The following is a 17310-nucleotide window of genomic DNA, read 5'->3' as shown; positions in this document are numbered from 1 at the left end:
TTCATCCACAGCCGAGCTGTGGACGGGAAGACCGACATAGAGATGCACAGGGTGCATCTCCGGAAGCTACTTGAGCTTATGCGAAAGCATAAGCTCTACGCGAACCTGAAGAAGTGTATCTTCGGGGCGAGCGAGATACCCGTCCTCGGGTGTCTCGTAGGGAAAAATGGTGTTCGCCCTAACCCGGAAAAGGTCAGAGTGATTAATGAATGGCCAACGCCTTCAAGTGTCAAGGAACTGAGGCAGTTCCTTGGCTTGGCCACGTACTTGTGCAAGTACGTGGAGGATTACGCGGGCAAGATCCGCCCGCTGTCACAGCTTCTTAAGAAGGAAGCTGTGTGGAATTGGACACCCGATTGCCAGAAGGCATTCAATGCAGTCAAGCGGGGCTTGACTGAGGCGCCGATCTTGGCAGTGGCTAACCAAGATCGCCCATTTCACGTAGTGTGTGACGCATCCGATTTCGCGATCGGATACGCGTTGATGCAGCACGATCACGAAGGCCGTGATCGTGTCGTCTACTACCAATCGCGTCAGCTGAAGCCAGCTGAGCGCAACTATCCGGTACATGACAAGGAACTCCTTGCCATGAAGTATGCACTCGCAAAGTTCCCAGTGTACTTGCTTGGGAGTAGACCATTTGTGGTCTACACCGACCATGCATCACTGCGCACTGCAGTGAAGTCACCACACATATCACAAAGAATGGCGAGATGGCTCTCATTCTTTGCGGAGTATAACTTCCGGGTCGAATACAAACCCGGAAGATTGAACGTGGTGGCCGACGCGTTATCACGTCGGCCGGACTACGGAGAAGCTGCTGACGTGAATGTCATTGACGTCATGAGATCGAGCAAACCCACATCGTCTCTGTTGGATGATGTGAAGGCCGCGGACGCGGACGCGAAACTCTTGCTGACCTATGGCACAGCACCTTCGTGCGCGTGCACACCGATATCGGGTGCACGACGGACTGCTCCTCTATAATGCGGTCGACGACAACGCGGGCCGCGTTGTCGTGCCGAATGACCATGACCTGCGACTCAGGATCATGTACGAGTATCATGATGCCCCGACTGCGGGACATCTCGGACGTGAGAAGACATACGTCCTTCTCATGCGCGACTTCTACTGGCACCACCAGTATAAGTGGGTGCGCAAGTACATCCGTGCTTGCGAGGTATGCCAACGCGTAAAGCCTGCGCCATTCGCGCAGGCTCCTTTACAATCACTACCGACTCCGTCGGAGTGTTGGAAGTCCATGTCTTTGGACTTCATCTTTGGTCTTCCCCCGGACAGCGGAGGGAATACCGGTGTTGTGGTCTTCGTCGACTGCTTCAGCAAGATGGTACATCTTGCTGCGATGCGGCAGAGGAGACCGCGAAGCAGACGGCCCGTCTGTTCGTCGACATGGTGTTCAAACACCATGGCATGCCGACCGACATCGTGTCGGACAGAGACCCGCGCTTCACTGCACATCTGTGGCAAGAAGTGTTTACACTTCTTGGGAGCCAGCTTTCCTTGTCGATTGCGGACCATCCGCAGACGGACAGCCAAACCGAGCGCGTGAACCGCGTTCTCGTCGACATTCTGAAGAGCTACACTCACTCGTTCCAATACTGGAGCGAGTGCTTATCGATGGCAGAGTTTGCCATCAACAACTCAGTGCATGCCTCCACCGGCATACACCGTTCTACGCGAATGCCATGCGGCAGCCACGTCTACCGAGTTTACTCGTGGTAGTGGCTCCCACTTTAAGTGGGGGGGGGGGTCTACGACTGCAATACAGCAGCCGCAGAAAACCGCTGACACTTGCACAATGTCAGCTGCAACAACGAAGAAAACGCATGAGTCTGCGCAGGGCGCAGACTCCTCCACCAACAAGGACAACGACCACGGGTCTGCGCAGGGCGCAGACACCGCGAAGAACCACGCAGAGGCCGGGCCTCGAGCGGAGAGCGAGCTGAATGACTTCAGCTCGGATGCAATCAACTTCATTACCAAAAGACAAGCCGCAATTCAGTTTGGTCAAGATGCAATAGCAGCTTCTGTTGACCAACAGAAGCTGAACGCAGACAATGTGGGCAGAGGCAACTCAAATGAATTCAAAGTTGGTTCATAAGTTTTGTTAGCTACTCAAAACCTGCCTAGACATGCAGTTTCGGATTTCGGAGCAAGCAAGCTTGCTCCGCGCTTCATCGGGCCGTTCACTGTGTTAGCACGGCACGGCAACGCATACACGCTAGACATACCGTCTAGCATGCGCCTCCATCCGACCTTTTACGTCGGACGGCTGAAGCCATACCTGCAGCACGAGCCATCTAGCTCGGCTGACCCGAACCCTCGGCAGGAGCCGAGGCAGAAGCGGAGGACTTGGTCTCGGCGACGAGCAGCCTCTACTCCAGCGCGCGGACGCGCTGGAGCAACCCCTTCATCTGGGTCCCCAGCTCGACCTGGATATTCGAGGCGGTCTGCGAGACCGCCGCGACTTGGGCCTTCTGGTTCGCCAGCTCCTGTTTCAGGGCGGCGAACTCAGCGCCCTGAAGACGCTCCACGACGGTCACCCGGTCGTGGAGAGGCGCATACTGATCAGCCCGGGGCTGATCATACCCGGGGCGTGTTCCCACCCCCGCCACCGCCGATCCGTGACGCCCGCGGCTCAACCCGCTGGATTGTTGAGCGGATTGTTGACCATAGTATCCCGAAAACGAACCCTCAAGGGGCTCGTTTTCGTATTCGTTGGAGAGGATTTCCTCCCCATCGAGATACATGGGAGCCGCGGAACGTCTTGCTTGAGGACGTTCCGGAAATGGTGAGGGCGTACGAAGAGCAGTACGCGCTGGTGCAGCGGAAGTAACACGAGCGCTGCGATCATCGCCAGCGCCCGAACCCTCACGTGCTAAGAACTTAGCACGGAGCTCTTTGAGACTTTCGGGCACACGGAACGACGTGTACCCGTTCAGGTCGCGGTCGCTCAAGCGGACCGCGCCTGGGAAGCACTTCGTGCACTGAAAGCCCTCGGGCACAGCGCACGGCACATTCGCCTCCTCCGCAGCAACATGAAGTTGCTCCAGCTTTCCATGCTTCGAGTACGTCTCGAAGCGATCACGCGCTTGCTTAATCTGATCACGGTAAGCACTCGGCCTCTTGTTGAAGTTTTCAACAAAGGCGTTCCAACTTTGACAAAGTGCCTGCCATTCGGGCACTTTGCTGCGAGAAGAGGTCTTCTTGCTTTGAAACCATCGGAGCTCATGAAAGAGTCCGATGTAGTAATCGCGCCTTTGATGCGTTTCCGCATCAAAGTGCAGCTCGGCAGCCACAGCGTCATCTTTGATGGCGCTGCATACGTACAGCGGCACCTCATTCGGAGGTACCGAGTTCCCAAACCGGTCCGTGATCTCGGACGCGGATGGCATCCACGGATCGCGCGCTGCAGGCGCAGCGCGCGGAGAGCCTTGAGCTTTGGAATCACGCGCTGAAGTTGCAGCGCGCGGAGAACTGAGAGCCCCAGCGGAAGCGAGTGGGGTATACTCTCAGTTCGCGAACGCTTCGAACTCGAAGCGTCCGATTCGTCCCCTTCACGCGGGCGAATGTTCTTAGCATGAGGGTCGAGCGATTCGCTCGACACTGAGTCTTTGCGTTTAGAGGGCGAGTCCTCCTCGTCCTCCATGTCTTCATCGTCGTCGTCGTCGAAGTCGACGACGTCGCCATACTTCGCCTTCTGGGGCTCGAAGTAGTCGTCGATGGAGAGATGACTCCCCACCGACTTTGAAGTCTTCTTCTGAGGCGCGCTCATCGTTGAATGAGCGCGGATTTCTTCTCCAAAGGCGGAGAATTGACGAATGGTCAATTCCGAAGATTGACGTGCGGAGACCCCGCGCGTCTAACCTTAATGGGGGGATGGTGTAACGGGGTTACACGTACAAGTGGCTGCAAGCCACTTGTGAATTTAACAGATAGGTTATATGTTAAAAGTTTTAGATACTTCCTCACCTTGGTGTAAGACACACCAATGGATACATTGAAGTGGGCCACCACAATGAGTGGTCCACACATACCCAAAGATCCTATTGGTAGAAAGCAGCATCTTTCTACCAATCAGAGACATGCATATTAGCGGAGCTCTGACAGCCAGCCGCTGCCAACCCTTTTCATAGATGATAAACAGTTTTAACAGTTTTAGAAGGAAGATCAATTTACAAACAAATATAGTTCTCATTTTACCTAACCTTAGTCACTTGGAGTCTTATCTGATTTAAATTATATTTGTGTATTCAAATATAATTAACCTAAGTAATTACTAAGTACTTACGCTTCCTCATACACGAAGCGCAACGTGTAAGCAAAAGTAGTGAGTCAAGTTAGACCCACTACAGTTATTGTTGCCCGAAGGCTTATCTTGTCTTCTCTTAAGTTTCCTATCGATCAATACAAATATCAAGTATAAACGCGTCCGGTTTGGACCGCCAATTGTAACCTACGACTCTTCGACCCTTTCTCTGCGACGTGACGGCGTTACCGACGACTCAAACGGCCGCTGAAACGCCACCGACGACTGGGGACAGGCGCCAATGACTCATAAGTTCGGATCTTGCCAGTAGGTTCGCCCCGCACTCAGCGGGCTGCAACCGCCCACGCTTGACTTGGGACCGTCGACGAGTCATCGTCACCGACCAACTTAAGCCAATCAGCAACCGGGGCGTTTGGACCAATGACTGGGGATGGGTTGTGACTTGCCAGTTGGCGCCTGCGCCTCGAGTCTTCTTCGCCCCTTGTCTCAGCTTTGGGTTTTGGCTTCGTTTCCCGATACCACATCGACTTGCCCTTGGTTCCAAAGGCCCCCCACACCATCAGCGACCCTCCCCCATTCTGGCGTGACTTGTAGCGGCGATGCGGGCGCCGAAGGTCCCGCCAATAGTGCTTGTAGCCATCCGGTCTGCCCAAATTAATTTTTGTTCTCATCTGAAAATTTGATCATGGGCCACACGACCGCCTTTTGAGCCGCCGTCGAGAGCCGTTCGGCAAACTCCAGGCGGGCGAGCATGTGCTCCTTAGTCAGAGGTAGTGTACGATCCATTTTAGAGTAGACTAAGTAGTCAACCCGAGACAAAAGTCTCTGGACCGTACGCACCGTGCATGACAACCCGAAAGTTGCCTTCAACTCGGTCGCGGAGTAGTTCCCCGCGGCAGCGGCGCGGACAACTTGGCGAACTTGGCGGTCCGTGAGGCTGCGCGGGCGTCCTCCTTTCTTATTGGCATTCTCTGAAGCTCGCAGGGCGTAGTTAACGTTGTTGGTAGAGCGCTCGAGGCACCGCGCTATCTCGCGGACCCCCGTACCTGCCTCGTGGAGGCCCTTCATGTGGCCTCTCTCCTCGTCAGAGGTGGGAGGTCCGCGCCCCATAGTGAAGATAGGATAATAAGGCCAGTTCCCAAAGGATAGCCAGTCACTACTACTCCACCCAATACAAAACCAAGTTATTTTTTGTCCCAAAGTTTTGTCGCGGATCGATTTTTAGTTAGTTGTATGGCAGCCTATGGATACTTTGCTAAATCTAGGTCACCGTCACAAGTCCCCTTTTCGTCTTTGTGATTGGAGGTACATATCTAAATAGCGACCTATAGTTCGCTCTAGAAGCCGAGATATCATGTGGAACGTGACTGTCCCAAACCTTTTGTCGCGCAGTGTGCCTCAGCCATCGCCAACATCCACTTGGTGCTGCCGTCCACTTGGTGCTGCTGCCAATGCTGTTGTGATTGCTGCAGTCGAGTCTAGTACATTCAAGCTCGCATTGAAGCAATTGGCCGCGCGTCACAGCGTTATTATCACGCGCCTCCTTCCGTGCCTTCAAGGTTGCAGGCTGGATCTTCAAGCCCACCAGAACAAACGGTTCCTGGAGCAAACTCAGCGATTGGAAAATGGCAAAAATGTACAGAATGAGCCCCCGCAGCGTGCCAAATGATGAGGTCACAAAAAAACAAGACCACTTCTGGTTTGCGGCCCAGGAATATATGTCGCTACTGACTGAGCTGAGCAGGACAGTAGTAAGGAACACGAGATGGCTTGCAGTGACACCTTCAGAGTCTCTCCGTACGGCTCGAACAGCTACAAACAGTAGAAAAGGCCCACCGCGAGGCTGAACAGCGTGGTCGGTCCATTAAAAACGGTCCTGCTGTGTGAAGGGGTAAATTACAGGAATCCCAGCAGCAGATTGAGCAGCAAGCATAGCACGAGTCGATATCCTGATTGCAATCTCGCCGCGTGAGAGCGTGCTCAAAGAAGAGGCATCCACCTCCAGAGCGAGCGGGAGTCAGCAAACTGTGTTTCGAGACGATCCAGAGGTTAGCCCACAACAGCGTCGAGCGAACGACACTTGGTGGCAAAAGAAGCCGATGAAAGTCGACGTCTTGGTGCTCCGTGTTCTTGGTTCATCGCTGTTATTCAGCTTCGTTCGAAGGGCATGGTTGCTAGTAGGTCGTACTCCTTCAGCGTAGTATTATGCTATACAGATCATTGGAATGAAGATGTATGGTGTTCAACTTTCCTTCTTCAGCCATTTCGTCCTGTTGCTTTGACACTCGCTGGTTATGAGGCGAATTTGCATCGAAATGAAATTAGAGCGCGTTGTGCAACTACGGTGATAAAGTTGTAGCTAGGAAGATGATGACCAAAGCACTTTTCGGTGGCCCTATATGGGTGTACTTGCGTGAATTGGCTAGTAGGTAAGGAATGGCCGCTCCGGTCACAGTAGCTGGCGTGCTACTTACTGCAAGCCGTGTGGGAAGACAGGTGTCACTAGTGGTACCTCTGCAAGCTCGGGTCTGGCTTCGACTGAAATGGTTTTACAGTGATGCAGCCGACCCTGACTCACTGCCACTAGCTGACAGTGAAGCATCCGAGTCGTCGTCCGAGTCGCCGCCCTTATCGATTTTCGTCCAAAAGATCCCGACCGAGTCAATTTCCTTGCCGCAGGTGCCGAAAAAGCCACCCGCCTGGTATCCCTCTGGCGCGATCTCCTTCCCCGTGTTCTTGGTGGGTATTCCCCCAGAGACGGTGTGGCCCTTGTTGGTGGTGAAGCTGAGGTACTTGACGCGCGTGTGGTCGCCCTTCTCGCCCCAGTGGGCCTCCACGGCCATGACGTACTCTCCTTCCTCTAGAGTGAGTTTGTTCGTCTTGCTGCCACCGCGCCCGCCGTGGTAGATGGTGGATTTCAGCCCAGAGGGGTCAGCAATGTCCATGCCGATGCCATTAATGCGCTCGCCAGCGCGAATCGAGATGGACTACACCGTTTGGCCAGGTGAGATCATAGCCACATCGGAGTATTTCGAGCCGTGAGGGCCACCGAAAGTGTCGCTACGAAGAAAATCTCTTTCTAGCACAGCACCGATGCTTGCCACCAACCCCGCAGCAGTTAGAATCCGAAAGGCAAAGTTCATGGTTGTGGCTTGAGCTGGTTGATTACCAGTGGGATGGAATTTGGGAAATGAGCGAAGTTGAGATTGACTAGTTTTCAGGCTAGTGCATCTACTGCTACGAGCGGTACTCGTTCTTGTTTGGGTGAGTAGAGTATGTGGTTTTCGTGTAATATAGTTCCCATCGACGGGCACCTCATCGGTATGGCAAGGAAATTGACTCGGTCGGGATCTTTTGGACGAAAATCGATAAGGGCGGCGACTCGGACGACGACTCGGATGCTTCACTGTCAGCTAGTGGCAGTGAGTCGGGGTCGGCTGCATCACTGTAAAACCATTTCAGTCGAAGCCAGACCCGAGCTTGCAGAGGTACCACTAGTGACACCTGTCTTCCCACACGGCTTGCAGTAAGTAGCACGCCAGCTACTGTGACCGGAGCGGCCATTCCTTACCTACTAGCCAATTCACGCAAGTACACCCATATAGGGCCACCGAAAAGTGCTTTGGTCATCATCTTCCTAGCTACAACTTTATCACCGTAGTTGCACAACGCGCTCTAATTTCATTTCGATGCAAATTCGCCTCATAACCAGCGAGTGTCAAAGCAACAGGACGAAATGGCTGAAGAAGGAAAGTTGAACACCATACATCTTCATTCCAATGATCTGTATAGCATAATACTACGCTGAAGGAGTACGACCTACTCGCAACCATGCCCTTCGAACGAAGCTGAATAACAGCGATGAACCAAGAACACGGAGCACCAAGACGTCGACTTTCATCGGCTTCTTTTGCCACCAAGTGTCGTTCGCTCGACGCTGTTGTGGGCTAACCTCTGGATCGTCTCGAAACACAGTTTGCTGACTCCCGCTCGCTCTGGAGGTGGATGCCTCTTCTTTGAGCACGCTCTCACGCGGCGAGATTGCAATCAGGATATCGACTCGTGCTATGCTTGCTGCTCAATCTGCTGCTGGGGTTCCTGTAATTTACCCCTTCACACAGCAGGACCGTTTTTAATGGACCGACCACGCTGTTCAGCCTCGCGGTGGGCCTTTTCCACTGTTTGTAGCTGCGAATCAACTTCGCTTTGGAGCGATTGCTCGCGCTCTACAGTGTTATCACGCACCTCCTTTATTATTCTCAATTCCTGCTGGAAGAACGAGAAGTTCGGGGCCGGGACTTCTCGTGTTGTTGGTGAGTGCTTTTTCCCCGCGTCGTGGAACTTGCATTAATGACCCGTTTTCCCGCTCCACCTCACGCAGGTTTTCTTGGAGTTCGCCATTTTTTTCGCTGTAGAGCGCCGTGCAGAGCTTTGACATTGTTGTTGGGGTTGATTCAGCTGACTCTTGTACCAGTAGTACTATTTACTATAGCATACATGTACAACAAGTTCCTTTTCGTGCCCCGGATGGATTTTCACGCAATGAGTTGCGTGCAAGTACTACGTAGTATATAGCCTGAGCTCGGACTTCACTCAATAATAATTTACGAATCGAAGCAGCATAATATGCTGCTTCGATTCGTAAGATCACCACAAACAAGCAATACAACTCTTTGTTGAAGAAAGATTTGTTTGCAAACGCGGCCACAGTTCTTGTTGTGCGGCTTACAACAACGGTCTACGTTCTCCGTTAGACCCACGACGGCGCGAGAACGCGCGGAAGCCGGCGACAACAGCCCCAATCACAGCGGCAACCAGGACGGCAATTCCCACGATAGACCAGATCGACTGTCCGCCACTGCTGCTGCTGGACGATCCGCTTGGGGCACTGGCCGCAGCCGCCTCCGAGGCCGACGGGATGCACTTAGTCTTGGCCAGCTTGCTGAACCACTTGGCAGCCGGGCGCGGGATGCGCTCGAGTCTGTCGGCTTCGCCGAGACGTAGTCCTTGGAGCCCGTTTGGGACGTGAAGTTGACGTAGTAGAGCCCGAAACGCGGCTCGAAGGAGCCCCATTCGTAGTTGTCCAGGTAGGACCACGCCGTGTAGCCGATAATCTTGATGTTCTCCTCCGTGACGGCCTTGTAGACCTGCTCCATGTAGTTCTCGTAGTACCACATCTGGTCCTGGTTGTCGATCTCGTCGTTGCCACACCAGCCGTTCTCCGTCAGTAGCACCTCGGCGGCCGGGTCGTGAGCACTCACCCACTTCATCAGCGCCAGGTATCCAGGCGGGTAGGCCGTGAACCAGCCGCAGTTGCGGTTGCCGTGACGGTCCTTGCTGGACAGCCGCGCGCCCTCGGGGCGCGGGTGTCGTCGACGCCCTTGTCCTTCTCCCAGCCCAGCGTGAGCTGGTCACAGCTGCGCTTCGAGGTGGGCGAGTCGCAGTCCGTCACGGACTTGGAGGCATAGTGGTTGATCATGAACAGATCATACGACCCCTTGATGATCTCGGCCTCCTGCGCGGTGAAGCGGGGGAGGCGGTCGCCCACAACCTCGCGCATGACGGCCGGGTAGTCACCGGAAATCATGGGCTGCAGGAACCAGCCGTAGTCGAACTGCAGCGCGCGCTCCGCGGCGGCGACGTCCTTGGGGTTGGACTGGTCGAGCGGGAACATCATGTGGGCCACCAGCACGATACCGATGCGGGCGGTGGGGCGCACGATGCCAGCGTTGCGGAACTCGCGGAACTTCTGCACCGCCAGCGCGTGGGCGCGCAGCAGGTTGTGGGTCACGATGTACGTGTTGTTCTCCGAGCCGGTGAAGCCGGGCGCGTGGACACCCGTGCCGTAGCCCTGCGTGACGAACGAGTAGGGCTCATTGAAGGTCGTCCAGTAGTCGAGCTTCTGGCCGAACTCCTGGAACATGAGCGTGGCGAAGTCGACGTAGTGGCGGATGATGCCCTCGCTGAGCCAGCCGGCGGGCGAGAGCTCGGTCTGCAGCGCCGAGGGCAGGTCCCAGTGGTAGATGGTGAGGATGGGGACGAGGTTGTTCTTGGCCATCTCCTCGATGAGGTCGTGGTAGAAGGCGATGCCCGCCGGATTGGGCACCATGCGGCGCGTGGCCGGGTTCCACGTCATGACGCGCGACCACGAGACGGAGAAGCGGAAGGACTGCAGCCCGTCGTCGGCCATCATCTTGAGGTCGCTCGGGTAGCGGTGGAAGAAGTCGTCGGCCACGTTGGCGCAGGCCAGGCCCGGCCGCTGGCGGCAGAAGTCGTCCCAGATGCTGGGCGTGCGCCCCACATCCATGTAGGCACCCTCCACTTGGTACGACGCGGTGGCCGAGCCGAACATGAAGTCCTTGGCGAAGCAGCGCTCCTCGGCGGCGGCCACGGGGGCCAGCAGCGCGGCTACAGCGGCTAGCGCGCACGGCAGCAGGCGCAGCAGGGTCATGGCACTTGAATCCGACGGGTCTCTCTTGTGCCTGCGCAGGACGCGAGAAGTTGGCGACTGCGTTCGGCTCGGCTGGACGAGCGGCCGCGAGGCCCTCGGCAGTTGAGCTCGTCTGCGCGCACTTCAACTTGGCAAATCTTCGGGTGGCCCACACCCTCGTCACCAGAAATTGGGGTATCACAGTATAGCAATATCCATTTCATATAAAATATAATACATTAAACACGATAGGGCAAAAACCACGCACTAATATATTAATATATATTAATGATTCAGCATCATTAAGAACCATTGTAGTAATTCCAATTTCGCCGAGAGCTATGCGTAAGCGATCGGGCGGGGCGGGTAACCCAGATATAAGCTATGATATTTAGGTACTTATTTCGAAGCCTGGCCACGATCATGCAGGACGACAGAGCCAGCCGTATCTGGTCGCTCCAGCTGACCTAGGTCTGCATCATCGCCATGACGGTGCTCTTTGGGTTGTACCTCCTGAATGAGGTGCGCATGTGTGCTATAATCTACTAAGCTAAAAAGAACTGCTACAGCGGCGACATAACACAGAGATCTACGAACTGAGACCGCTCTACTGACCGTTGCCCTCCATTGTCAACGGTGATATCTATTAGGTGCGTCATCGCTGGTGCTTAACAAACAGTCGATTCTCTAGAGCGTCCAGCATTTTAGTAGCAAGCACAAGTGTAGATAGTAGCAACGAGGCGCAACCAACTGAATCTTCAACGTCCAGGCCGATCTATTATTATCAATATAATATCAGTGCAAATCTACCGATATTATATTACTAAAAATAATTTGTTAGATTTATTTATATTGTATTAATAATTTTATATTACAGGTGTCCCCGCTGAATCTGCAACTGCCATCGGCTATCTACCGCGAACACAGAGTGTGCGGGAGTCTGCCAGTGCACAAGATTTGCCACAGCTGTCTGGTGAGATGTACTGAATTAGTAAGATCATTGCGATAAAATGTCTCTCTGCGGGAAACATCGAGTTGCTAGATCACGGTAGAAAATGAAAGGCCCACAATAAACATTATATCTTAGATCGGGGCATCATTGCGTGCATCAAGAGTCTCTTCACGCGCATTAAGGTCGAGGATAGCATTGATCGGTATATAGTAGGTTTGCCGCAGGAGAAGATCTCAATCTACACAGCCTTAAGTTGGGCGTCACAGGCTTGGAATGCTGTAACTCCAGCCACTATCAGAAACTGCTGGATGCCTTCTGGCATCGTATCTAGCGCAAACTCAGCTATGTCGATCCGTAACATTCTACATTAAAAAACAGTACATTAGCGTCTATGAAAGCAGTACATTAGCGTCTATGCGCAACCTGTGCAAATATTGTAACCTCGCAGTTTTTTTTTTGTCCCACTTTTGCAGATTCAGCCACCTGTACTACTGATAACATCTATTGTCGTTACTACGAACCCCTGCTAGTCACACACAGCATTGATCGCTTGGTCATCGAGCGTGAGTGAGCAAAGCCTACATCGGTGTTTTGCCGCCATTCGGTCTCGTTCACGTGCTAGCTGCATGCAAGGTACATTGTAAACCCTTACTTAAGTACACACTGTCGCGGAGGGGTGAAAGGTACATACAGTATGTGTTGGATGGAGACGCTTTTGCTTTACTGCAAACGGGTGCCCGCGAACAGGGCGACCTGCACCGCCAAATGGCCTGATTCTCGTACGGGATCTATATCGTCGCACACATGACGACTGTCCTCTGGTCGCCAGGTCCTCTTATGCAGGGAGAGAAGGACTCCTGCGTTCGTCAATGCGGCGTCCTGGCGTCCGGGCAGCAGATGCAGTGACAGTCGCGGAGTTCACGAACGCTGAAGTCTTCAGACGAAAGACACGGATGTTCGTGGGCAGGGCTGTCATGCGAGTTGCAAGTTGCAACTCGCAACTAACGTTAGAGCGTCTCCAGCCGAACGAAGAACACGGATGCAATTTGCCATAGGCAAGCTTAGAGTATCACTAGCCGATGGCCGCCGCTTCGCGGCGGTGTGTGTGTGGTTAGTCATAGGCGGTTACGCTCGCTGTTCCAGCTCGCTCCACTATTTGTCATAGCCCCCTCCGCATCGTTCCGGCGGGTCTACAGCTCGGCACAACCCGTTACGCTACTTGGCATACCGTTCGTTGTAACCCCTTACGCTCACTGTGCCAGCTCGCTCCACTACTGAACACACCGTTCGATGCAACCCGTTACGCTCGCTGTGCCAGCTCGCTCCACTACTCGTCATACCGTTCGTTGCAACCCGTTACGCTCGCTGTTCCAGCTCGCTCCACTACTTAACTTCCTGTCGCAACGTATTACGCTCGCTGGATCAGCTCACTCGACTATTTAGTATACCGTTCGTTGCAACCCGTACCCCTCGCTCTCCAGCTCACTTCACTACTTGCCATACCGTTCGTCCTAGCCCGTTCCGCTCGCTGTTCCAGCTCGCTCCACTACTTGACCTACTGTTTGTCTCAACCCGTTACACTCGCTGTGCCAGCTCCCTCCACTGCTTCACTTCCTGTTGGTCGCAACCCGTTACGCTCGCTGTTCCAGCTCGCTCCACTATTTGCCATACCGTTCGCAGCAGCCCATTACGCTCGCTGTTCCAGCTTTCTTCACTACTTGCCATACCGTTCGTTGCAACCCGTTACGCTCGCTTTCCAGCTCACTTTACTACTTGCCATACCGTTCGTCTCAACCCGTTCCGCTCGCTGTTCCAGCTCGCTCCACTACTGAACATACCGTTCATCCCAACCCGTTACGCTCGCTGTGCCAGCTCGCTCCTCTACTTGCGATACCGTTCGTCGCAGCCCGTTACGTTCGCTGTGCCAGCTCGCTCCACTACTTGGCCTACTGTTCGCCCCAACCCGTTACGCTCGCTGTGCCAGCTCGCTCCACTACTTGACTTCCTGTTGGCCACAACCCGTTACGCTCGCTGTTCCAGCTCGCTTCACTACTCGATATACCGTTCCTTGCAACCCGTTACGCTCGCCGTTACAGATCGCTCCACAACTTGGTCTACAGTTCGTCTCAAACCGTTACGCTACTGAACATACCGTTCGTCTCGACCCGTTACGTTTGCTGTGTCAGCTCGCTTCACGACTTGGGCTACAGTTCGTCTCAACCCGTTACGCTCGCTGTGCCAGCTCGCTCCACTACTGAGCACACCGTTCGTTGCAACCCGTTCCGCTCGCTGTGCCAGCTCGCTTCACTACTTGACTTCCTGTTGGTCGCAACCCGTTACGCTCGCTGTTCCAGCTCGCTTCACTACTGGATATACCGTTTGTCCCCACCCGTTACGCTCGCTGTTCCAGCTCGCTTCACTACTACGCGATCGCGCTCGGTGTTTGAATGTCCAGCATGCTTGAAGGTTCGGCGTGCTTGAAGGTCCGGGATCATCCCTGTCCAGCGCACGTCTTGTATTTCGCGCACTGTATCGCGAAATGTGTGTGGCACTCCGAATAATAATATATTCTAACAGAGAGGGTTTCGGTCAGTCACACAGCAGTAATAATATATTATGTATGTATCCAGTCAACGCTCAGGCCCAGAAGGTCGTCGTCTATTCACTTTATTGACTTTAGGGCGCATATACGGGTTGCTATGTCGCGCACGCAGCGCACCGTCGTCGCTGTGCGGCGCTCGCGGACGGTGGGGCTCGCAGTGGCGCCCGACGTCCGCGCGCTGCGTCGCTTCGCCGCGCCCGAATTCGAATTCAAAAACAGAAATTTTAGCGGGGAGGCAATATCAGCCAATCACAGCACGAATAGAAATCACGCAGAAAATAAGCCAGTCCGGAAGATAGTGGGATGTCATAGGGCAGGTTACTAATGCGTTAATGCAGGGCGGTAGGACAATGCGCTACGACAGGCTAAGGCCCAAAGACAGAGAACGGACTTACGGACAGACAAACAGACTGGAGACTCGGTTAGTTGTAGGGGACTAGCCGAGCGCCGCCGCTTCGCGGCGGTGGGTGTGGGTTTGGCCACAGTAGTGTGGACCGCCCGCCTCCGCTTCGCTCCGGCGGGCTGGTTGGTTCGCTTAAGCACCGCTTTGTCGTTGGGGTATGGGTATGCCCGCCTCCGCTTCGCTCCGGCGGGCGATGGTTTCGTCAAAGGAATGCATTGCTAAAGTGAAACGCACTTCCAAAACAGACATGAAATTATGTACTTATGAAGTGTGTACTGCTGATCGCCTTCTCCGCCTAAGCATCTTCGAATATCTGCCTGTACACAATGTTGTCAGTGTATGCACCGTCGTCTTCCTCCAGCTCCGGATACTCGATCAAAGCCTTGAACTTGGACCTGGATGTAACTCTCGACAGCGCCACGTAGAGCTGTCCGTGGGAGAAGCAGGGTGTCGCCAGATACAAACCTAGGTTCTGGACGGTTTGGCCTTGGGCTTTGTTGATGGTCATGGCGAACGCTGGTACAACTGGAAACTGCTTGCGTCGCAAGCGGAAGGGGAACTCGCGCGCGTCCCCATCGCTGACGAAGACGATCCTTGGAATTAGAACGTTTTGGCCTATGCGCTCGCCAGTCATGATGGTAGCATGAATGACGTGAGGCTTGAGCTGGACAACCCGTGGTCGCGTTCCGTTGCAGAGGCCCAAATCGGGGTTCAGGTTTCTCATCATCATAATTGGGGCGCCTTCCTTCAATGTAAGCTTGTGTGGAGGAATACCGTTGATAGTCACCGAATGCAACACCTCCGGCTCGAAGAAGTTTCCTTCGTTGTCGTCATCCACTGAATCCACCGATAGATACTCGCGGGCCTCCCCGGAGAGTCGTTCAGAGACAGCTTGGTTGATGCGGTGCACCACGGCGTTGGTAGTCGTCAAGATGGTCCTGTTGGCGAAGTACTCGTCCGTAGCAACCTCGGGATCGTTGATGTCGGCGTACATCTTATCAATAATGTTCTTCAAACCCCGTGGAACAGCTCCAGGTGTGATTTCTTCGTCTTCAATGTCGTCTCCTTCTTCGTAGATGTTGTCGATCAGCATATCGCGCGGAATCTTCACAAAGTCCCTGCCCAGGGACCTGTTGACCTCGTGTCTACCCTCTCCCACTTGTAGGAGAAACTCCGAGAAAGCTGCGAGCTCTGCGGCGGTGCTTTCGTTACTTGCCGATTGTACACGCATGTTTTCCGTGAGATGCAGCTGCTTGAAGTGTCGCCATAGCGTAGATGACTTCAGACACGCGTCGATGGTCTCCGCTGGTGTGCCGCGTACTACCACCGGCAAAATCTGTCGGAAGTCACCCGAAAGTACAAATACTTTCCCTCCAAAAGGCTCCTGGTCGTTACCCATGATGTCACGCAAAGACCTGTCGACCGCTTCGAAGGCGTGCCTGTGAGTCATCGGAGCTTCGTCCCAGATAACCAAACTGGCTCGCTCGATCAACATCTTGAGGCGCGATTGTTTATAAATCGCACACGTCGACTTGTCGTTCAGCTTGAGAGGTATCTTGAACGTCGAATGCGCTGTGCGCCCACCCATGAGCAACAGCGAAGCAATTCCACTCGAAGCCACAGCAATCGCGATCTTCCCGGACAGTCGCACCTTCGCCAGGATATGCCGCAGCAGAGTTGACTTTCCTGTACCTCCCGGGCCGTCAATAAAGAAGAGCTTGTTGCCTTGAGCTGGTGCTTCGGCCGCCTGGATGATTTCGTCGTAAATAGCTCGTTGGCCGTCGTTCAGCTGGCTTTCTTGGTCCACAATGGCTTGAAGGGTAGAGTGCTGGTACCCCTCCAGTTCGCGTCGAATGAGGTTGTTCCGCAGCAGCGAATCCAGCACCAGCCGCGGGTAGTCATCCAGCTGAGGGAGGTCAAAGTCCGCCACTACGTAGCCATTGATCTGGAGCAGGTCGTTAAGGTCCTTGAGTGTGTGGAACCTGATCATGTCTTCCTTCTCCTGTCCTTCCAAGCCCCGGTATGTGTGCGCGAAGTCTTCAGAAAGAACGTCGTAGAATCGATTCCACAGTACGCGAACCTCCGAAACTTGAGAATAAACAATGATCGTCGCGAAGAGCTGGCGGAGTTGGTACGGCATCTTGAAGGCAGCGGCTTCTTCCATACACGCAATCCATTCTGCGTCGTCTTCAAGGTAGCCCAGTTTGAGTGCGGCCTGGCGGTACGACGCATACGTAACACCATCCACTGTCCGAAGCTTGGCAAAGGACTGAGGTCCCTTGCGGTGACACAGCAGTACACGCATGTAGAACCTCTCCATGTCCCGAGGGGTCACATGAACCATCCGCCCAAGCGCCGCTTGGTATTGTTTGCGACGAACCCATTTCTTTGCCTTGTCATCCCATCGGAATAGCTTCGGAATGTCTTGGTACACCATGGTCTTTGCAACTTGGTTCTCCGGGGCCTCACTCGCGCACAGTTCGAAGAAGCGGGTCAACATCGAGTGGCGACCGCGCGTGAGAACTCGATCCGGGTTGTCGCTCGAACGGAAGGTCACGAATTGCTCGTTCTCCAGGTGGATCGTCAGCTGTACGATGGAATGCGTCTTGCCTTGAACGGAGAAGTCGAGAAG

The 17310-nt window shown here is 54.2% G+C and overlaps 1 protein-coding gene across 1 annotated transcript; it reads right to left on the bottom strand.

The window, feature by feature from the left end:
* Nucleotides 1–6840: 6840 nt before the first annotated feature.
* Nucleotides 6841–10742, bottom strand: IUM83_19015 (putative lactase-phlorizin hydrolase; the record flags this gene model as incomplete). Its single annotated transcript, XM_067944041.1, has 3 exons — nucleotides 6841–7278; nucleotides 9292–9628; nucleotides 9748–10742. 3 exons carry the CDS (start codon nucleotides 10740–10742, stop codon nucleotides 6841–6843), a joined length of 1770 nt encoding a protein of 589 aa, XP_067787823.1.
* Between the last annotated feature and the right edge of the window lie 6568 nt (nucleotides 10743–17310).

The sequence above is a fragment of the Phytophthora cinnamomi genome (assembly GCF_018691715.1).
Source record: "Phytophthora cinnamomi strain GKB4 chromosome Unknown Contig57, whole genome shotgun sequence".
NCBI classification, from domain to species: Eukaryota; Oomycota; class Peronosporomycetes; order Peronosporales; family Peronosporaceae; genus Phytophthora; species Phytophthora cinnamomi.
This window is presented reverse-complemented; position numbering and strand designations above follow the sequence as displayed.